The 23,579-nt window shown below is 31.6% G+C and overlaps 1 protein-coding gene and 1 pseudogene across 1 annotated transcript; both read right to left on the bottom strand.

Moving 5' to 3' along the window:
• Window positions 1–395: 395 nt before the first annotated feature.
• LOC148575605 (uncharacterized) lies at window positions 396–6,575 on the bottom strand (annotated as a pseudogene).
• Window positions 6,576–11,143: 4,568 nt separating this feature from the next.
• On the bottom strand, window positions 11,144–13,711 carry LOC107644920 (transcription factor MYB119-like). The gene is made up of 3 exons (XM_016348883.1): window positions 13,245–13,711; window positions 12,763–12,889; window positions 11,144–11,920 (listed from the first exon to the last, which is right to left on the bottom strand). The coding sequence occupies exons 1-3, from the start codon at window positions 13,709–13,711 to the stop codon at window positions 11,144–11,146; spliced, it is 1,371 nt and encodes a 456-aa protein (XP_016204369.1).
• Window positions 13,712–23,579: the final 9,868 nt, after the last annotated feature.

Raw genomic sequence — 23,579 nt, 5'->3', positions numbered from 1 at the left:
TTATCAGCCCAACATCAAGCTAATATCAGTAGCCAGAAGATTCAACATGTGATTTCAAGTTTTAATGCAGCAATCAGACAAAAATCCCAAAAGAAATACTAGTAGCTTGCAGCAATGCAAAAAAAAAAAATTATAGGACACATTTACCATCTAGCATCCTATTGCTATTACTCCCCCTTTTGTCATCAAGGGCGGATAATATGCAAGATCAACAAAAACAGCACCTTATAACCTGTAGAAGAGAGTTAGTGCACAGTCCTAATGAATTAACAAAGGTGCAATTTTATCCAAAGTTATTACAGTCATCCAAGAGAACAAAACAGTTCAACAGTAGCAAAAGAAACAGAATTCATCAGACAAAATGAGCAGACAGCAGCAGCTTCATGAAACAATTCTTAGGCATCTGAACCATTTCCCTCCGAATCAACTTCTTCATCAGCATCAGTGGCAGGGTCTTCATCCTTTTGAAGGTTATCAATGGAAGTCATGAACACAGCCACTCTATCTCTTGACTTATGGAGGAAATTTTCGCGCTTGCTTGCTAGCTTCCTTTGCTCGTTGCTCATAGCAATCAAGTGAATTGATTGGGAGACAAACTTCTGAACAACATCCTTGACAACATTCAACAGGGCAGATTTCTGGCCAGTAGAGATATCAATGTCGCTTAACCTGAGGACACAAACAATAATGCCAATACAACAATCTAATGTATATACATGCTTATCTAGAATTCTATGGTTGCACAAAAGTCTAAGAATCCATACAAGCACATATTGCAAACTATGGTAGCATGTAACAAACAATTCACCAGCACAACATAAAGTTCAAATGACTTAAAGTCATCCAAGTTTAGTTCACAAACAAGTCAAACAGATTTCAATTCATAAACACAAGTCAATTAACAAACACAAGACTAATCAAAACTAATATCCAATAATCTCAGTGAGTCTTATGTCTTATCAAGCCTCATATATGCATTTTCTCCCCCTTTTTGTCATCAAGGTGAGAAAAATAAAACAAAACAGAACCTGCAAAATAGAATTCTCAAACAAGACATTAGCACAATTAAAACAAAAGTTGCAGTTTTCCAAAAATTGAAATGATGATAATGAGAAATGGTAAAAGACATGCACAATACATGAATAGGTTTGCAATTGCAGCAAGTTAAGAGTGTTCTTGGAAAAAGAAAGTTCAGAACCCTATTCCAAGAAAGTTCAGAGCTTAGAAGATAAAATTTAGAGTGATGGTTCTTCTTCTGCCCAGAATTGTCTCATCCGAACCTATGAGACAAGGACTTCAACAAACACATCAGTAATTTTCAAATAATGAATCATAGCTTAAAATTCCTAGGCTAGTCCTAAGCATGCAGAATCTGTCCTCAGCAAGTGATTTTGTAAAAATATCTGCTAATTGCTCTTCTGATTTAACAAATTGAATGCAAATATCCCCTTTTTGGACATGTTCTCTTATTGAGTGAAATTTCACTTCAATATGCTTAGTCCTAGAGTGCAAAACTGGATTTTTAGAAATATTAATGGCACTCATATTATCACACATCAAGGAAATATTTTCAGCATTTAATTTGTAATCAGCAAGCTGTGTTTTTAACCATAAAAGATGAGAACAACAAGAAGAAGTAGATATATACTCAGCCTCTGCATGGATAGGGCCACTGTTGGTTGCTTCTTACTTGACCATACATTTAAGGACTTTCCAAGGAAGCAGCATAAGCCAGAAGTGCTCCTTCTATCAACTCTATCACCAGCAAAATCTATATCACAATAACCAACTGCAGAAAAATCATCAATCTTAGGATACCATAGACCAAAATTGGATGTGCCATGAACATATCTAATGATCCTTTTAACTGCAGAAAGATGTGACTCTTTAGGTTTGGATTGGAACCTAGAACACAATCCAACACTTTGCACAATATTGGGTCTAGAGGAAGTTAAGTACATAAGAGAACCAATCATTCCTCTATACCTAGTCTCATCAACATCTTTCTCAGTTTTTCCCTTATCTAATTTAGAACTAGAATGCATGGGAGTTCCCATGGGTTTGGCATTTTCCATACCAAATTTCTTAACTAATTCCTTGGCATACTTTTCTTGGTGGATGAAAATACCTTTTTTCAGTTTGTTTAATTTGCAGCCCAAGGAAGAAATTAAGTTCACCCATCATACTCATGTCAAATTCACTTGTCATGAGTTTTCCAAATTCAGAACAAAGGGATTCATTGGCTGATCCAAAAATAATGTCATCAACATATATTTGGACTAGAATAAAAGAATCATTAGAGTTCTTGATAAATAGAGTTGTGTCAGTGGTGCCTCTTTGAAAATCATTTTTCAAAAGAAAAGAGCTAAGTCTCTCATACCAAGCTCTAGGAGCTTGTCTTAAACCATAGAGAGCTTTAGATAATTTGAAAACATGATCAAAATGCTCTTTATTTTCAAAACTAGGAGGCTGCTCTACATACACTTCTCTATCTATCACTCCATTCAAAAATGCACATTTTACATCCATTTGATATAATTTAAAACCACAATGTGCAGCATAAGCTAAGAGAAGTCTTATGGCTTCCATTCGGGCAACAGGAGCAAATGATTCATCAAAGTCTATTCCTTCTTCTTGGTCATATCCTTGTGCCACTAGCCTTGCGTTGTTTCTTGCAATGCTACCATCTTCTCCCAACTTGTTCCGAAATATCCACTTGGTGCCAGTCACTTTCTTTCCACTTGGTCTTAGAACCAAAGTCCACACTTGGTTCTTTTCAAACTCAAGAAGCTCATCCTCTATAGCTTTAACCTAAGAGGGGTCACTAAGGGCCTCTTTGACGTTTTGTGGCTCTATTTGTGAAAGAAGGGCAATATTAGATCCTTCATTTGCCTTTCTAGTGGAAGACCGAGTTTGCACTCCATGAGAGACATCTCCAATGTCAAATTCCTCAGGATAATTCTTCAAAAATCTCCATTCATGAGGTCTGGTGGATTTGGAGGCAGATTCAGATACCAAGGGATTCTGGGTGCTACTGGCTTCAGGATTTCCTTCAGATTCATAAGACAAAATGGAATTGTCTCTTAAATTTTCAGCAACAGCAGTTTCTGGTTCAGCTTGAACAGAATTTTCTTTGTCATGATTCTGAGTAGTTTCATCTTTCTTTTGAGCTTGATTTCCTGCATCACAATCTTCCAAAATGCTTTGTACCAAGTTAGTATCACAAAACGTAACATGTATGGACTCTTCAATAATCCTAGCATCTTGATGATAAACTCTATATGCTTTACTAGTTGTGCAATAACCTACAAATAAACACTCATACGCCTTTGGATCAAATTTTCCCAAATTATCCTTGTTATTTAAAACAAAACATTTGCATCCAAAGATGTGCAAGTATTCTAAGTTTGGTGGGTAGCCTTTCCAAAGTTCATAAGGGGTTTTCTTCAAAAATTTCCTTATGATTGTTCTATTCAAAATGTGGCAAGCCGTGTTAACCGCTTCAGCCCAAAGGAATTTTGGAACATTACTCTCACAAAGCATAGCTCTTGTCATCTCTTGTATGCTTCTATTTCTTCTTTCCACAACACCATTTTGTTGTGGTGTTCTTGGACAAGAGAAGTTGTGAGATATTCCAAATTCCTCACAAAAGGATTCAAACAAATTGTTTTCAAATTCAGTTCCATAATCACTTCTTATAGAAGAGATTTTTAAATCCTTTTCATTTTGAATTTTCTTGCAAAAAGGTTCAAAGGCCGAAAAGGCTTCATTTTTGTGTGTAAGAAATAAAACCCAACCAAACCTAGTGTAGTCATCCACAATTACTAAACCATAATGTTTACCACCTAGGCTTTGAGTTCTTGTTGGACCAAATAAATCAATGTGTAGCAACTCAAGTGGTCTTTTAGTAGAGATGTCTTCCTTTGGTTTAAAAGAACTTTTTGTTTGTTTTCCCATTTGGCAAGCATCACAAGTGATATCTTTGTCAAACTTTATCAAAGGAAGACCTCTTACTAATTCTTTCTTTACAAGTTTGTTTATTTGAAACATACTTGCATGCCCCAATCTCTTGTGCCATAACCACTTTTCAGATTCTTTAGAATGAAGACAAGCTACATTTTGATCCTTTAGTTCATCAAGAGTAAGTCCATACATATTATTAAAATGCTTGGCAACAAACATCACTTCATTTATTTTTTCATTAACAACACAGCATTCAAATCTTTTGAAAATCACTAAATATCCTAAATCACACAGCTAACTTATACTCAAAAGATTGTGCTTCAAACCACATACCAAAAGTACATCATCAATGAAAGTAGATTGCTCATTACCTACTTTTCCAACAGCAATGATTTTACCTTTACCATCATCTCCAAAGGTCACAAAACCTCCATCATACTTGTTTAGTTTGATGAAGTAGGTTGACCTTCCAGTCATATGCCTTGAACATCCACTATCCATGTACCACATGTCCTTTTTGTTCTTGGATGCTAGGCAAATCTGCATGATGAGTTTCAAGTAGCCTTAGGTATCCAAATTAATTTGGATCCTTTGAAGTTAATCCATCTTGGTTGCCCAAGTGCATTGAAATTACAAACAACATTGTAGACTTTGTTTCCTACAACTTTCTTTTCAATAAAGCATTGTTCATATGAGTGACCAACTTTCTTGCAATTAACACAATGATTTTCTGATGTGTGTCGCTGAAATTTAGGTGAGTTAAATTGCTTGAAATGATTAAAGTGTTGAAATTTTCTGTTTTTTGGAGGAGATGCATTTCTTTTGACAAATTGATTTTTGTTAAAGTTATTCCTCTTTGCAAAAGCATTTTCACCAGAATTTCTTTGAACATTTTTACCTTTCGAATATGAGGTTTTGTTGTAAAATGGTGGTTTCTTGAAAACAGCCTCATTTTTCAAAATGTAACCCAAACCTGGCCGGTTTGAACTCGGATCAGTTCTTGGTGAAGGCTCAGTTTCACTTGTGTATACTTCATCAATTTTTTTTTTAAAAGTTGAAACATATCCAATACCCGATTTGTTTGGTATGGATTTGGTATTTGATGAAGAAGCCACAAATTTTATAGAGGAAGTATTAAAAACTGCATCTTCCTTGGCTATGTAGCCTAAACCAGATTTTTCAAACAATGGTCTTTGACTTGTAAGTAATTTGTCCAAGTTGCTAGAACTTTGAGCAAATTTTGCTAAGTCACCATTCAGCCTTTTAATCATATCATTTAATCTTTCATTTTCAGCAATTAACTCATGAGAAGGATCCACAATGTGCTTTCCTTTTAATTTTTCAAGTTCAGATTTTAGAAATCTATTTTCTTTAATGATGTCCAAAGCACATTCGGTTTCCTTCACCTTTTCTTTTAAAAAATCATTTTCAGCTCTTAACACATCTCTTTCAGATCTACATTCATTGTACTTGTCAAGAAGTTTTGAGGTATTTAAAGTAAGATCATCAATAATAGCATGTAAATCCTCAATGGTCAAATCATAATAATTTACCTCATCAAGATTGTTGTTTCCAGCCATGAAGCAGTCTTTGTCATCTCCTTCAGATTCTTCTTCTTCATTTGAGTCATTCTCAAGATCCTCCCAAGCTGCCATGAGTACTCTCTTTCTTTCCTTCTTGCCTTTGTCCTTCTTCTTGAGCTTTGAACAATTTAGCTTGAAATGTCCAGCCTCCTTGCAGTGATGGCACGTCACCTTGCTTAAGTCGATCTTGTGCTCCTTTGAGCTTGAACCCTTGTATTTGTCCTTGTTCTTCATCATCCTTCTAAATCTCCTAGCAAAAAATAAAAGCTCGTCATCTGAAATATCATCACTAGACTCACTCTCTTTCGGTTCTATTTGTGACTTGAGGGCTATTCCCTTTTTCTTTGAGTCTGTGTTTGTGTGTGTGGCTTCATAGGCAAGGAGTTTTCCTCTCAGCTCATCATAGGTTATGTGACTTATGTTGTTGCTCTCGGTTAGGACAGTGGCAGTGTTTTCCTATTCTTTTGTGAGACTTCTAAGGAGTTTTCTCACCAAGGTTTGTTCTGCATAGTTTGTACCCATAGCATCAAGGTTGTTGATTATGATTGAGAATCTCTCAAACGCTTCATCAATGCTTTCTCCATCCTTCATGCTAAACATCTCGTACTCTTTTCGCAGCATATCAATCCTCGTTTCTTTTACTTGTTTGGTGCCTTCGTGTGTAACCTGGAGTTTTTCCCAGATTTCTTTGGCTGTCTTGCATCTAGACACCTTCCGGTACTCTTCAAAGCTGATAGCACAGTGAAGAAGGTTGATTGCTTTGGCATTCAGCTCTATCTTCTTCTTATCATCTTCATTCCATTCAGCTTCTTCTTTTGGAGTCACCACTCCATCAGCACTTGTCTTTGTTGGGATCTTTGGACCGCTCACAACAATCTTCCATATGTTGTAGTCAATGGATTGGATGAAAATCCTTATCCTTTCTTTCTAGTAGGAGTAGTTCTTCCCGTTGAAGAAAGGTGGCCGGTTGTTTGACTGGCCTTCAGTGAGGGTGTAGGCAACTGTAGTTGTGCCCAAGTTGTTCGCCATTGGATCTTTGCTCCAAGCGGTTAAGCTTGATTCTTGAGACCTTAGCTCCTGATACCAATTGAAGGTTGTGGTAGGCTTAGAGAAGGGGGGTTGAATCTATGCCTTCCTTTTAGTTGCTGTTATTACCCTTTTTAAACAAACTTTCAATTCAGGTTCTGTTTGAACTAAGCAGCGAAAATTTATGAGACAATTTATTTTTGTCTCATGAATATCAGAAAACAGAACTTAGCAGAGAAGAGAAAAGTTAACACCAGCATGTATCCTGGTTCGGTTGCCTTGTGCTATGTAACCTACATCCAGTCTCCTCCACAACTATGAAAGAATTTCACTATAGTTAACAGTATTACATACACCAATTTCACAGGATTGACCCAATCCTTTCACACTCAAGTTCTAACCTAACTTGACATTGGCTATGCTAATACCTAACTATTCACTCTTAGTGCTAACCCAACTAAGAAAGGGATACCTCACAGGTACAAATTACAAGACATAAACATACCTAAAGAAATCTGAAAACAACTCTAGGCTTTTCTCTCAAGTGTATCACTCAGTCTTTTTCCACTCATGGCTTTTACTTGAGATTTCTCACAATGCCTTTTCTCTCAAGAAATTACAGAAAGATAAACATAAAAAAGTACATTACAATCTAAAAAACATGAAGGAGATTGACTTCATCAGCAGCCTCTTTGCTATGTGCAAAACCAGATTTGCAAACCTTAGATACAGTTCTTCAGTATTGGCCGAATGCTTCTTTGAAAGAAAGCATTATCCAAGTAGAGGAACTTCTTTGCAGAGCACTGTTCTCACACTCTGGTTTTCTCTCCTTGCCTCTGAATGAACAGAAAAACTTCTTTTATCTCCTTGCATGTTGTTGCTGAGTTTCTCTCTCCGAGGTCAACCCTCGAGCTGTGTGCTTCACTCACACACCACATCACCTTTTTCCCAGTTAATCCCCAAATTGGAAGTTTGAGTCTGACCTTCTTTCATGACCGAAAGTCTCAGGGAAGCAAAGAAAATTATTTTCAATGGTAAACCCAGATCTGAACCCTTGAGATACTTCTTGGTCCCCAAGAAACAATCTTGACCATTGATGTACAGCAGTGTAAACAGAGATTGCTTTCTTCATTTATCCTAAATTAGGGATTTCCAAGCTGTCTCCTTTTTGCTTGATCGAAGACACAGAGCAGTAGAAACAAACATTTTCAATGGTAATCCCAGATCTTGGCCATTGAAAAATAACTTGGTCTCCAAGACACATATATGACCGTAGATGCACAGCAGTAAAGATCAAAGAACACTTTTTCCATTTATCCAAAAATGGTAAAGCAGAAGATTTGAGATGAAGTGAAGAAAGTAAGTTGCATGCAAATGAAAATAAATCACCTTTTAATTTCTAACTCAACTTGATGGGTGATTAGATCTTTGCTTTATGATTAAGCTTTCTCTTTCTTTCTTCTCTGATAAAAGTAGTAGGAGGAACACAGCTCTCTTTCTTTTGTTTTGTTGCTGACCGAAGCAATAAGAGAGAGTGAAGTCTTCAATCTTGTATTAAAAGCTTGGTGGGATCCCCTTGGGTAAGCAACTCGGGCTTGGGTTGGCTTTCTTCATATTCAGCCCGTTGGTTTCTTTGGCTTTGTTTCTTTTGGGCTCCACTTGATTAACCAGCCCATTAGCCTTGATGTTTTTATTTTCATTTCAATTTGGGCTGCTTGATTAAATTTTGGCCTGCAACAATTTATAAATAATTAGCAACATATAATTATTAACACTCAACACTAATTATTTATTTTGCCCAAAAATAATGTTTGTCATCACTATTTAATTTAGTTAATTTCTTAACTCAACAGATAGGATTGAGTTTTAAGGAGAATTTAAACCCACGGGATAAGATTATGGTGGTGTCTAAATCCTACCCTATCCTGTCACCAGTCTTATTTTAATATCTTCTCGTTAATTATTTTCTTTCAAAGAGAGAGCAAATTGTAAAAAATAATAAAAACAAAAATTGCAATATTAGTAATCAATTTTTGTTATTTATTTATTTATTTTAAAGAATAAAAAAGGTACAAGAAAGAAAAATGTAAAAACTAAGGGACTAATAAAATGTCTATTTTATTTCTTTTTTCCACGTTTTAAATATCATGAGTTGCGTTGAAATTTATAGAAAAAATTCATAAAATAATGAGCGATCTTTTTTGGTAAATATTTTAGCTAAAAAATTGTTGCTAAATATTTTCATCGTAATGATATCATTTAGATTTAGATTTAGATTTAGATTTAGATAGGGTAAGTAGAAAGAAAATGTTGAGCTTCAAAAGGTTCAAAAAATGTTACATCCTATACATTATATTTCCCGCAGCTTGATGCTCTGTAACACAATTCACAATGAATTAAATCAACTAATTTATTTATTCTTTTTCATCATATGTGAAGTTCGTTGGTTTTGGATCACACTTATATGTGAATGTGATCATCATTATTTTAATTTATTGAAATTTAATATAGCGAGAAAAGGAATCAATTCCCCTTATGAGTTATGACAACGTGGCTCTAATAATTCGAAATCCATAACGAATGCATTGATTAGTCGTTTCAATGATTATGCCCATGTGTTTAATAACTTTGACCTCTAAAATTAACACCGTCAATTTCTTTTATTTCATTTTTATTATATGGACAAATAAAGTCATTGTTATGATCTTCAATATTCAAGTATTTCATAGAACGCCCGGACAAAATACCCCCAAAAAAGTTCACAAAAACTGAATGTCATAATGAATTTTTTTTTCTTATTTTTATAATGTCATTTTACACATAATTTTCTTATATTATATATTTTTGTAAAAAAGGTGACATTAATTATTAAAATAGGAATGATTATATTTATATATATTATTTACACATTTCTAATATATATTATATATAATTAATTACTATTACTTTTTTTATGTATGCATAGTTTGATTAAAAAGACATTATGTGAAGAAGGAACAAAACAATGTAAATATAATTTTTTTTATCAATAATGCAACCTTGCAAATGATATTGCATCTTATAAAAGTATTTAAAATTGTTATTTTCTTATTATTAATTAATTATTGTTCAATAATATTATTTTTAAACTTCTTAATAGTTGTATATTTAACTTCTAATTAAAATGATATATAAATTAAAAATTATATTATATTCGTTCCTCTATTATATTTTGAATTGTACCCCACTCAAAAACGGTACAACTCATCATCAAATAAGGATATTACGGATAAGAATGTTAGAAAATGGAGCGTGTGAGCGGAACACAATTAATACAAAAGAATACCAAATATTTTACTAGAGAAATATAATATAACAAAGTTACAAAATTGAGTAACCACTCTATCCTAACCAAATCTCTAACGAGATATAAAATGGTAATTTTTGATATTTCACCTCAAAATCAAATCCCAATTATACTTTGAAGACCAAACTAGATGGTGTGAACACTTAACCTAAATATAAAGAGAAGATACCAAAAGAATGAAATTAATCTTCTTTTCTAACTAAAAGAGTGACTAATAACTTGATATACAAAATAAATGTAGAAACACAACACTCAAAAGTAAATCTTATAATTTTTCCTCTAAAGTCACTAACTATAACTCATAACTCTTAAACTTGAGGTTAAACTATCTATTTATACTAATTTTTTATGGAGGCAAAAAGACATCACTAACCATGCAATTTTTAGTTTTTTATTCTTCTACAATTATCCTTTCTTTATAATTTGTCAAGTGTTAGTTATAAGCTTGTATGAGTTATAAATCAAATTAAAATATTTGACTATACTACAAATTTTTTAAAATTTTTTATCTTTCAATCCAAATTGATTTTAAATTCCTCACAATAAAATTGTAATCCTTCTTGGAGCTTCATATTTCTTCTAATCCAACTAAAATTGTTTAATTATCAAAACTGATTTTGGTTTCTCACAAAGAAAAACAGAAATTCATATTCTTCTGAGAATATGTGTACAACTATTGTAAATATTCTATATTTATAATTAATATATTTTTAATAAAAGGTGATAATTTTGTTAAAAGATATATATATTTGATATTTACCAATACAATAACTAATTCACAAATTAAAGAATAAATGGTACAAAATATATAAATAATTTCTTCTTTCTCGGGCGTATAACGGTATAAGACAAATGTAAATCCATTGTAACAACGGGAGTGGATCCTCTTCAGTAGAAAAAAAACTGGATAGTGTCCGGTGTTTAATCTCACCATTCATTGTTCTCTCTCTTATTAATTTCTGGTTTCACTTATAGAATTAAAGGTGAGAGATCACACTTTATTCTATCCAGTGAAAAAAAAAAAAAGGAGAGGATCCATTTCCTTGTAACAACAAATTCATGCAACATATATGTAAAGCAATTTAAACCACTAATAACACAATAATGAAATTTAATTATTCAAAAGCACAACAAAATAAAAAATCCATAGACCATAAGACATCCTAAGCTTGGATTTCATAATAATAACATAAAATATATAAATTAATATTCATGGGGAAAAAAATTAAAATTGATGATGAGTGGAAACAAACTCTAAAAGATCAATCTCCCTTTTCTTCACAGCTGCTGAACAATGAAAATCCATGTTTTGATTCTTCTCATAAGCCCCATGATCATTGAAAAGTGATGATGATGAACTTGTTGTTGCACCTCCATTGTTCATCAATTGAGAGATATAGAGATCAGAATCAAGGTAACCATTATTATTATTATTATTGGTGATAGGGTTGTGCATGTTCCATGGATTTGAAAGATAATAATAATTATTGGAATAATGAACAAACCCATCACCACATTCATCACTAGGGTTCTTACCAATACCATCTCCATTGACATTTTGATTATTCTCTTTGAAAAGTTGTTGCATGAAGAGCAACTCATCATCATATGATTCAGCTATGATTGTTGGTGATGAATAATATGGATTATTATTATCACTAATATTAGTGGTAGATTCAGATTCACTAGTAATAGTTGGGGTTGAATTAGTAGTGGTAATAGGAGCATTGATATTATTGGTACCAATTAGGGTTTGGCTTCTAATGTAGTCTTGGAGAATTGAAGATTGTGGTTTGCCATTATTGTTTGAGTTGGTTGATGATGATGATGGCTTCTTGTTCTTTCTCCTTGAGTTCTGCCTTCTCTTTGTTGCGTTCCAATGGTTCTTGATCGAGTTTTCAGTTCGCCCTGGTATATGCTTCGCGATTTCTGCCCAACGATTTCCAACCTTGGCATGAGTTTCCACCAATATCCTTTCTTCTTCTTCACTCCAACCGTCTTTCTGGAAACATAAAATAATTTTTTTGGTGTGGATGTAAAAAAAATTTACAATTTTTTATATATAGAAAATTCAATTTAATAAAAAAAAAAAGTTATGGTAATCAAATACATTTTTTTTTTCATACCAAGGTGTATAATACTTAGGACCATGCAAAATGTATAAAAAGTAACTTGTCAATATTGTAATTTAAGTTTTTCAAGTCATACTAATTAGATTTTGTGATGATAGAAAAGAAGTTTATTACTTGATTCAGTTTTGAGAATTTGTTAAAAGAAAAGGTTCATTATTCTTGTGCACTCATAAATATCATGTATAGTTAGGAGAATTTTGGAGGGAAATTAAATAATAGAATGGAGGGAAACATTGGTTTAGTGAAGCTAAAAATGCCTTTAATTAGTACCATCAATTACAAACGTGAATTTAGGATGAAATTTAGAACATAAGAGGATAATATAGTGATATAAATGAATGAGAAGTTATGAAAAATGTTAACAATATAATGATAAATCTTGTACATCCGAAAAAGTTATATTCCACCAGAGACAAAGAAAGGAAAGCTGGGAAGATTAATTGTTCCAACCTACAGATTACATTGTTAGATCATTGAAAATATATATAAATCTACCTATAAGAAAATATTTATCTCATAATCTTCTATTTTTTTAATAAAAGAAATTGTGATAATCAATTTTGTTACTGTAAACATTGTAAAATAAATTATGAAAATCCATCATGATTCAATTTTTTACTAATATATATAATATAATAATTTTTGTTAATCTAATGGGACAATATAATATATATAAATTAAAAGATTAGAATGAAATTAGGAAGGAATTAACCTTAATATCTGGTCGGAGATGATTATGCCACCTCTCTCTACATTGCTTCCCAGCCCTTCCCTCCAATTTTTCAGCTATTTGTGACCACTTCCTTGTTCCATGTTGTTTCACCAGCTTCTCCAATTTCCTTTTGTTTATTTATTCATAAATCAAAATAATAAGGATCATGAAAATAACATAAAATTGGTTACATCTAGATAAATTATACAAAATAAAATAAAAAAGAAAAGTTATATATATTTCAAAATAAGACATGTATAGATCAAAATAATAATGTGGAAAATAGAAAGGAAGAAAAGTTACATATAATATTGAAACTAAAATTGGATACATGCTATGCAAAATAGAAGAAAGGGAAGAATAATGGAAAAAAATTGTATATTTTAACATGATAAGAAATACAATTACATAAATATATAGATAAAAAAAGGGAAAAATTAAAAGAAGAAGCAAGAAAAAGAAAAATGTTTTGTTTACTAAACCTGTCTTCTTCAGGAGTCCATTGTCCTTTGATGAAGGATACAGAAGAAGAAGAAGCTTTTTTAGGGTTTCTTCCCACAACTTTGACATTATTAGTTTTCCCTAAAGCTTGATGAACATCTTCTTGATTGTGACACAATGTGGGAATTTGTTGTAGCCAATTATTGAAACCCTCTTGTTGATTATTATCATGAACAACAATGCTTGCTTCTTGATGAGTAGTGCAATTAGGCCACACAAGCTTATAATAAGAGTTATTTGAACCACCACCACCATAATAACAATTAGAAAACCTAGTTTGAAAATCTTCATCAAAAACACTATCATCATTGTGAAGGACTTGACTTTGTTGTTGGCTACATAAGAACCTATCTATGGCTGTTAAAGGAAGCCCTAACCGACACATAGAATTACCACCATACTCATGATGAAGAAATGGAACACTATTACTACTACTATTACCATTCATGATGGTGTTGTTGATGAGTTCATGAGGAGAGTGGAAAAACAAAGGAATTGAGAGAAGAGATGATATTTAACACCAATGGAAAAGAATCTTATTGTAAGCAAATGGAATTGGAGCCATTGATTTTGCACTCTATCAAATGGTCAGAAATTAATGGCCATGTTTTGTAACTCCTCCAATTCCCTTATGGACATAATGTATATCTTCAATGGTGGGGAGGAATCAATGGTGTATGTAATTAAACCCATATTAATTTCATTTATGTATATATAATAATTTAACCTATATCTAATTTCTTGTTTTCTATTGACTTTTCCTTTGACCAAACATCAACCCATGGTGTGATCAAAGATAGTCACTGTTCTTGTTGTTTAGCCCACGGTAAATTATATGGTAAAGATGTAAGTTTACAGATCTTTTCTTTTATGTAATGAAAGAGAGATTAAAAATACTACGACCCACCTTTTGAACATTAAAAAAATAATAAAAAATAACTATAAAAAGAATTTAATTCTTTCTCTATACAACTTCAATCTGTATAGTAGAATGTCCTTGGCGCATATATATATATATAGAATAATGTATAAATAGTTGTTAATAATATATAACTCACTCTTAGACGTGTGTTTAGAAACAATATAATTTAATTTTAATACATTAAAGTTAAGATTATATTACTAGTAGCTTTCTAAAAAATTTATATTATTTATTATTATTTTTCTTTTGCCAAAAAATATTAAGATTTTTATTTAATTTATTAGAAATGAATATTCATTTTAAAACATCTCCATGCACTTGTCATCTTAAACATTTTAAGATAAATTCCATGCAAGCAAAGAAAAATAATGCATACACGTGTGTGTATATATATAACAATTATAAAATAGTCGTATAATTATAAAAGTTTAGTTAATATGTTTCCCGGTCAATTAATAAGATTATATTAGAAAAGGTTTTAAATATTTTTATTTAATAAATAAAAAATAAATACACTAAAATTTTGATTTTTTTTATATTTTTAATAAAAAATTTATTTTATAATTTTAATATGTATTTTTGAAACACAAATTAATTAAATTTTAATATAACAATCCACTATGTTTAAAATCAATTTTGACAAATGAAATATTAATGTACTATATTTTTTCAATTTCAATGTTCAAATAATGTCACTTCATACAGAAGCATGCTCAAATAACGTCACTTTAGACAGAAGCACATATATATAAACTTGATAGGACATTCTATACGTGTATTAAAAAAAATTTACAGATTTTAAAATCATGTTATTATATTTATATGGCATTGATGTCAACTTTGTTTATTTAGCAACTATTATATTTTCTACATCCAAAAATAATTTATTTTTATTTTTAAAAATATTAGACAAAAATATTTACATTATTATTCAACAACATAACAATAACCAAACACGTATAAAATTTTTTTATCTCATTCATGACCCACTTAAAAATTTGCACTAATAAGCTGACAATTAGACGAACAAATTTAAATCACTTTTTTATCATCTACGAACAAATTTTAAAAAAGTCAATCAGATTTGGATTCATTTTTTTTTTAGTTTTTTATTGTATTTTTTAATTTAGTAGGTCAAAGACTAATCCATCACAAATTAGAGCTCTATCTAAGCAGGCGAGATTTGAACTCCATCACTTACTTAAACAAATTAGTAAGTTAACTAATAGATTAACCTAACTTAGTTAGACCTAGACTCTTTCTTTTTGGTATTATTATAACGGGGTTAAATCGCCCAAAATAAGAAAAATCTAACAGCAAATTAAATGGGACAATAAAACCTCTTGTTAATTTTCAAAGGTCTAGTGATCTCATTAGGAGGTACATCCCAAAAATAAAATTCTAGATCATGGTCTAAACTTTTTCGTGTTAGACAATCGGTACATCTATTGCCTTCTCTATATATATATATTTACAAAATAAATGTTCCAAATTTTCTTTTTCCAAAAAGAAATTTTCCTAACCAAAGCATTTGGATGTTTACTAAAATCTTTTTTGTTGTTGATGATTGAAGAAATGATGGTCTGCTAGTCACATTTCACTACAAGCTTTTTGAAGCCCATAGTCCAAGCAAGGTTGAACCCACTAAGCATGCCCCAAAGTTCAACCCTATATGATGAGACACATCCAATTGAATGAGAAAAGCCTCCAATCCACTTGCCAATGTAGTTCCTTAAGAGACCGCCACATTCCGCCATCCTAGTTGCGCCATTTCTTGATCCATTGGTGTTCAATTTCAACCATTCCGGTGGGGTCCAATGTGTGCCTCTTCTCTTCTTCTAGCGTTGAAAGGTAAGATTCTCCTCCTTAAGAATGCATTTTTTACTTCATCAACTTTTTTCCAGATTTCATTGTGAGCTTGGGATGGTCTCCAATAATTTTCATCATGAATTTTTCTATTGTGCTAGCTCCATAATTTCCAGCAAGTGATGATAAAAATATCTTGTCAATTTCTGTCCTGATTAATCCCAAACTAATGGGTCAGATTGTCTTTTACCCATTATTTAAAGTTGGTACCGATTTGAGGTGCGTTGGGCCACAGCAAGTTTGTCCAAATTGAAGAGACTTTTGGGTAATTTCTTAAGGCATTAATGATATCCTCAGCATGTTGCTCGCAAAGTTGGCAAGTATTTTCACTGCCAAGAGTTCGAGCTTTCTTTCATGGAGGTCCTGCCACATGAAGAATTTAGCTTTTTGCGGTCCCTTCCATCTCCAAATCTATATCCAGAGATTTACCTTGGGTTCTGACCATGTTGCTAAGGCTTTGTAAGTTACTCCTACTAAAAAGTTCCCATCTGTTGTGTGCTTCTACCCTAATTTGTCTTCTTTTAGGTCTTTTGCAGGGGCTGGTTGGGTCGGGATCTTTCAAACAGTTGTCTCATGTAAGCAACTATTGGGTTGATCTTTATCCCAATCTCCTATACCGTCTGTCCATTCTCATATTGTGCTCTGTGTCAATAATATTAACAATAGCTTTGTTTAGCAGGATCTCCTCTCTTTCTTGGTGCAGAATTTAAGAATGTCCACAACTGCACCGGCAAGTGTATCGGGTCGTCCAAGTAATACTTCAAGTGAGTGAGAGTCGATCCCACAAGGACTAAGGAACTAAATAACAATGGTCGACTAATTGGCTTAGTTAGGCGAATAGAAGAAGTTGGTTTAGTGGTTGAAATCGCATAAAACAATAAACAAAAGTTAAAAAAAAAAGCAAATAATGAGTTTAGTGTAAAAACAGTGAGAGAAAATAGTTAAGGTATCGAAGATGTTTACTCTTCCGCATTAAAATTTCTTACTAACTATTTTAACAATGTATGATTCATTTCATGGGAAACTGTAAATGACTAAACCCTAATGTCTTAGTAATTTAGTCTCCTCTAACCTTTATTAACCGCTATCATCATGGTCACTTAATTTCGATTAGAGGGTTAAGTTCAAAACTAGTTTATGGCCACAAAAATCCTAATTATCCAAAGCTAACAGGATTATATGTCACATATCCCAATTAGTTCATGTAATTACCAATTTAATTAGGAGGAATTTACTTTCAACCTATGTTCAGGTGAGAGACCTCTTCCAAAGGTCACAAGAACGCATATAGAATAAGGGTCATACTTTCGTTCCACCCAGATTCATAAAATTAAGTACAAAAATAATCCTTGAAACTGAATCAGTACATCAATTAAAATAGAAAAGTAATAATTTCAATCAATAGGAATAAACAGAGCTCCTCACCTTAACCAAAGAGGTTTAGTGGCTCATGACGTAAAAAAAAAAAAAAAACTAGGGTTATGAAAAGTATCTCAAAAACTAAAAGGGTTTGAATCCCCTAAAGGGATAATCTTTTTTCCTTTTATGTCTAACCTAATTTGATTTGAAAATAAAATAAAATATTCAATTCTAAAACTAAAAGATATTATTTTTAAATAAAAATTACAAATATAAAATAAAAGATAACTAAGCTAAGTTCAATTAGAGATGCTCCAAGAGTGGGCCTTCAATTCGGATCAAGCTTGCTGGTGCTAAATGCTAGTTGGGCGTTTAGCGCTCATAAGGGGGTAGAGCCATTCTGGTTGTGGCGTGTTGCTGGCGCTAAACGCCAAGCTGTTAACTTTTCTGTTTTTGCTCAAAACTTTGCCAAATTACTCCGAATTTTACCTAAAATCATAAAAATACTAAAACAACTCAAAGTAGCATCCAAAGAGGATTTTTGCACTAAAATAATATAAAATTTAATCATTTATATCTAAAAACAACTAGAAATTAAAGGGAAAAAAAGATACAAGATGCTCACGCATCACTTCTACCCAAGAATTTTTTTAGAAATTAGTTGACAACCCATCTCCAATTTAGTAGATAGTGAAATATTTAAAGGTTGGCCAGAGTTTCACCAGCTCCTTCTAGAGAGGTGAGTCAGTGTTCCTAACTATAGGCTGATTAAAGTTTCTGTTATTGGTGCAATATTTGTTGATGATGACTTCTGTCCATAGCGAGTTAGGATTTTCACGAATGTTCCAAATAATCTTTAGTAAAAAAGTATCATTCATAGTAGTACTCAAGTTTCTCATGCCCAAACTCCCCTCCATGCTTAGGAGTACATATGTATTTTTCAATTCACTTCCATATTGGGGTTGTCCTTTTTCCTTGTCTCCATGAGTAGGTTCTTGTGGTTGTTCCATAGTATTGTTCTCCCTCATTTCTCTCTAAATGGCGTAGTGTTTCTACTCATGATTAACCTTGTCGCAGGTAAAACAGATCTGATGAATTTTCTCATATTCGACTTTATATAGAGTACCGTTCACTTTATATCTTCCTAGAAGCGATTTTGTCAAGTCCACCTCGACGCATAGTCTAGCAAATTTATCCCTGCACAGTTGGGTTGTTATAATCTATTTTGCAGATCCTTCCAATTAGATCGCCTATCTTTCTCATAATTTTTTTGTTGTATAGTTCAATAGGTAATCCGGGCAGTCTGATCCAAGCAGTGATCTTGTCTGTGGTGGTGACAAAGGGTTTAAAGTTAGGTTCCCGTAGGCGGATAGCAAGGTAGTAGTCATATACCTTCCAAGGACCGTCTAAGAGGGCATGATTAAGATCATCTTCAGTGTGGTTTTAACGAGATAAAAATTGTTGCCAAGGTCTATGACATCAATACCTCCAACTCTTCCCCACATTGCCTCAAGTATTCTTTTCATGACCACATAACCAACTTTTCTTCCTATTAGCTTCACTATCAGGGAGTTCCACCATAGTTTTTATATGTCTTTTTTGTCTCTTTCATTAATGTCTATGTTGTATAGACCTTCTCCAAGATCTTCCACCACTATGTCTGATTTTTGTTAATTTTCTTGTAGTCCATTTGTTTCCTTATTTTTAGATTCTGGAATTTCTTTGTCTTCGCTCATACAGTCTTCTTCCGATTTTTGAGGTTCCATTGCCCTTTCTCTGCTGCCGCCCCTTACCATGTTTGCATAAGAGATGGCGGCGTTGCCTGTCTCTTCCTACATCCACTCTTCAACTCTAGGCACCAGAGAGGATGTTTCAGAAAAGCCTTCTTCGCCCTTTTTTTACTTTTTTCGTACTGCATCTTGGAGGTTCTTGTTCTTGATCAGTGGCATGGTAGTTGCCTGGAGCAGTCTCCGGCCTCCCTGTAATGGTCATATGGCCTGGGTGGGTGGTTTTTCAGCAAATGTATGGAGAGAAAAGTCTTTAACGGCTACTTTTTGGTATTAATTTAATGTAGACCTAGACTCTTGTAACATGAACAAATAATATTTTTATTTTTTTTGTCCCATTACTATTATCTAACACACAACTAAAAAATTAAAGTCCACCACCTTGTCCAAAGAAAAATAAAACATTAAAGTCCATGGACTATTCTACTTCCTTTCCACTAATAAAGCAGGAGAAAAACACTGCCACATAAGAATATTTTTTTTTTATCGAAAATAGAAAGACTCGAACCCGCGACCTTTTAGGTGAGTATGTGGAGAATATGCCATTTGAGTTATAACTCATTGGCCACGAAAATTGTTTTCTACATTATTTTCTTTAATTCATTTGTACTCGCATGTGTCATAGTGTCGCAATAAGTACTTCAATTTCTTAATTAATAATTTTATATACAAGTTTTAAACATAAAATAATATTTAGCAACTATTTTAGCTAATATTTTCTACATCTAAAAATGATTTTTTTTTTATTTTTAGAAATATTAGACAAAAATATTTACACCATTATTCAACAATAATAACCAAACACGTATAAAAACTTGTTTATCTCATTCATGACCGATTGAAGGATATAGCAATAAAACTAAAGATCTACTCTTGTATTTGGATATAGACTAGAATTCAGATGTGGATAACAAAGAGCAAAAATAAATATTGCCTACTCATCCCTAAATTCAATACATTCTACATAAATTGGCCTACAATTAAATGATAATTAAAAACTAATAAATACCCTGAACTAAGTCTAGACGATTAGCTACAAGGATTTCTTTTTCTTGGGTGAGACTATACACAGAAATTTGTAGGAATGATCTCAAAAAAAAAAAAAAAAAGTCCTTAAAATACCCTTTTAAAGATATAGGAATGAACATTTTAAATTTTTTAATATATTATTAAAGATATTTACTTTCAATCAAAAGAGTGTCAACAAATATATTAAACATACTACTCAATAAAACTCTACCTTAAAACAAGTTAGTAATGTATCTTTGAAATATATAGTACAATTGAACAAGCATTACCCGATGGCCATATCAATAGCCTAAATTCCTTAGAAATTGCTTTAATCATTTAAAGGTTGTTTATCTTTATTAGCCTTTTAAAGATGATTTTTTAAAATCCATAATAGTTACATATATTTGGTACAACAAAATAAAATGGCTTTAAATAATAAATGCAAGTTACACCAATAATATTTAATAAATTTGTTTTTTAAAATAAAAAATACTATAATACACATAAATAAAATGAGAAAAAGATTAGAAATAAATTTTTTTCAACCAACATTCAACTTTTACAACGATCAAATTTTTTTAAAAATTTAATCTTTCTCTCCCTACAATAACAACTAAAACAATTAACTTTTACTCATCATTCTCCATATTTTGTTAACTAACTAACTGTTAATTAAATAAAAAATAAAACTCAATTTCTTTTTTGTCATGAACTATGCCTAATTCAAGAGAATCACTATGAACATTTTTTTTTGTCATGAACTATGGTCAACTTGTTTTTTTTTTTTTATTTTGGTCATTGACTAAGTGACTATGGTCAACTTCAATAGTACTGACAATAAGTTATAATTCAAATAATATAATCTTCTTCTCTCCATCTAGAGGTCTCGGGTTCAAATCTCACTGATTGTAACCGATCGAAAAAATTTTCTAACTGTTGCTACAATGTGTGGTAAGTGTGTGAGGAGTATGTGAATGTGTTATGTGATATCTAGGATTGAAAGTTGTCTAATCTATCTGATCATAACAAAAAATAACTTCAATAGTGCTTAAACAATATTTTTGGACACTTAAACTCATATGAAAGTATCTCTACCAGCTTACATAATGATCAATTTTTTTGTCATGGCCTGCTAGTTACGGATGGGGCCAGAACTAAACTTAAACCCACCTTAGGACACCCAAAGCCCAACCCACATCCGCCCCAAGATCTGTTTTAAAAGAATATATGTTTACATAATGATCTGTTTTGTTGGGCCTGTTCTAAACTCATGGCCCATTGTCCCTTTCAAGTGTTTGCTGTTCTGATCTCACATTAAATAAATAAAATTATTTATTTAATGACCAAATAAATAAATAAATAAATAAAATTAACAAGAGAACTTAGTACAAATAAATAAATAAATAACAAGAGGAACAATATATCTTGAAGGGAAAAAGAAGAAAATACTTTAGGAAGGAGATTACGTGTAGCATTATTTTTTTTATATTCCAAAAAATATTTTTACAGATTTTTTAGATTATTCTCTTTATACTCACTTCTGGGGCTAATTTTTTTTTATATTGATTAAATATATGTGTAATACATTATTATTGAAAGATTAGGTGTTTTTTTTTATATGGTGTTTTATTCAAATCGGACGGTCCGATTTGTTTGAAGAAAAAAATAAACTACAAATCGGAGGGTCCGATTTGTTTGGAAAAAAAAATAAACTACAAATCGGATGGTCCGTTTTGTATTTTTTATTTTTTTTTTTATTTTTTAAAATAAAAATCGGACGGTCCGATTTCAACATTAAAAATTTTTTTATTTTCGAAATCACAAATCGAACCGTCCGATTTGTGATTGTTTGTTTAAAAAAAAAATAAAACAAACAAATCGGTGCATCAGATTTGTACATCCCATACCAATGTAAAACATACATATGCTCACAGCTTCTTGTTATACACTTCCCTCTCTCACACATAAAAAATAATAAGCGCAGGTTGACTGTTTGGATACATGTCCTAGATGTCATAATAACCAGAAAACCGCGTGGTTGATTGTCTGAGGGATTGTGAGAAAATTTGATATACTTTAATTTTACAGAATCATCGAATTAAATTTATATATTTAATTAACTTATTAAACAGTGAATTTAAAAATTTTAATTTTTTTTTGGCCGTATAAAAAATTAACAATATACAGTTGAATTAATGTTTAAGTAAAATTATTTTACACTTTCGGTGTATAATTTTAATATTTTGTGTCGTTCTTTTTTAACTTTTGGATCCCAATAATTTTCTATTAAAACAAGTAAAAGCAACCAACAAAAAGGAATTAAAAGCAAAATGCACTAACATTATTTTTCGGACAAATTAGGCTAAATAATTACAAAAGTAGGTGACATTATTCATGATATTACTTGAAAATAAGCCATTAAATGTGTACCCCTACAAAATAAACCAAAAAGAGCAATAACCTATTATCTACATACTATCTTACCATAAGGTAGTGTATGGTGGAGAGACAGAGACAGAGACAGAGACAGAAAGACTAAGATTGAGAGATAGAGATTAAGAGACAGAGATTGAAATAAATTTTAATATTCTGTTTGGTGCAAAGTGACGGACAGAACTTGAAACAAGAATGAAATTCTAATTTAATTTGTACAAAGAATAAAATTGAAATTAATTAATTAAAATGAATGTATTTTAGGTATAAAATGTCATTAAAGTTTCAGTCTCTCTCTAAAAATTTTAGTCTCCTGTGTCTCTACTTTTTAAAAATACTAGACAGAGACAAAAATTTTAATACCAGTCTCTGAATCAACAAACATAATACTAAGTCTCAGTCTTTTAGTCTCTATCTCAGTACCTCAAAATAAACGCTACCTAAGAAACTTTGAATCCAAAGGACACTATCGACTTTATACTTGCTTAACATACATCTATGTTATGAATTTTAAGAAGTCGATGCGTGAAAAGGAATTCTAATATATCGAGGAGATCAATATTTAAAAAAAAAAAAAAAGCAGTGTTTTACAAAATTTTGAACTCTTCATTTGATCTATATATTATTATAATAGTTCATTTTTATGGTAATGATTTTTCATCGTAAGATTTTGTAGTTCATTATATATTATTATATATATTAATACTCGTTGAGAGTTGGCCAAACAAAAAAAATTACCTATAATAAGTCTTAACCAATAAAATATTATGGTTGGTAAAAGATCGAGTGAAGTATTATAGAATGGAGTCATCAAAATGTCGGCTCTCAAAAAATATTAATTTTTAAGTCTTGAAAAATCAATACTTAAAAAAAAAATCTTTATTAGAATGCCTTAGCTTAGTCATTTTCACCGTAATAACTAGGATTTTGTTGTGATA

This window comes from Arachis ipaensis, chromosome B1, assembly GCF_059453495.1.
Source record: "Arachis ipaensis isolate K30076 ecotype BB chromosome B1, ASM5945349v1, whole genome shotgun sequence".
Lineage (NCBI taxonomy): Eukaryota > Viridiplantae > Streptophyta > Magnoliopsida > Fabales > Fabaceae > Arachis > Arachis ipaensis.
This window is presented reverse-complemented; position numbering and strand designations above follow the sequence as displayed.

Excerpts from the sequence above, each read along its gene's own strand:
- LOC107644920 (XM_016348883.1), bottom strand. The coding sequence starts at position 13,711 with ATGAATGGTAATAGTAGTAGTAATAGTGTTCCATTTCTTCATCATGAG. Across the intron at positions 12,890-13,244 it reads TGGACTCCTGAAGAAGACAG|GAAATTGGAGAAGCTGGTGA; the intron begins GTTTAGTAAACA and ends AATAAACAAAAG. Across the intron at positions 11,921-12,762 it reads ATCTCCGACCAGATATTAAG|AAAGACGGTTGGAGTGAAGA; the intron begins GTTAATTCCTTC and ends TTATGTTTCCAG.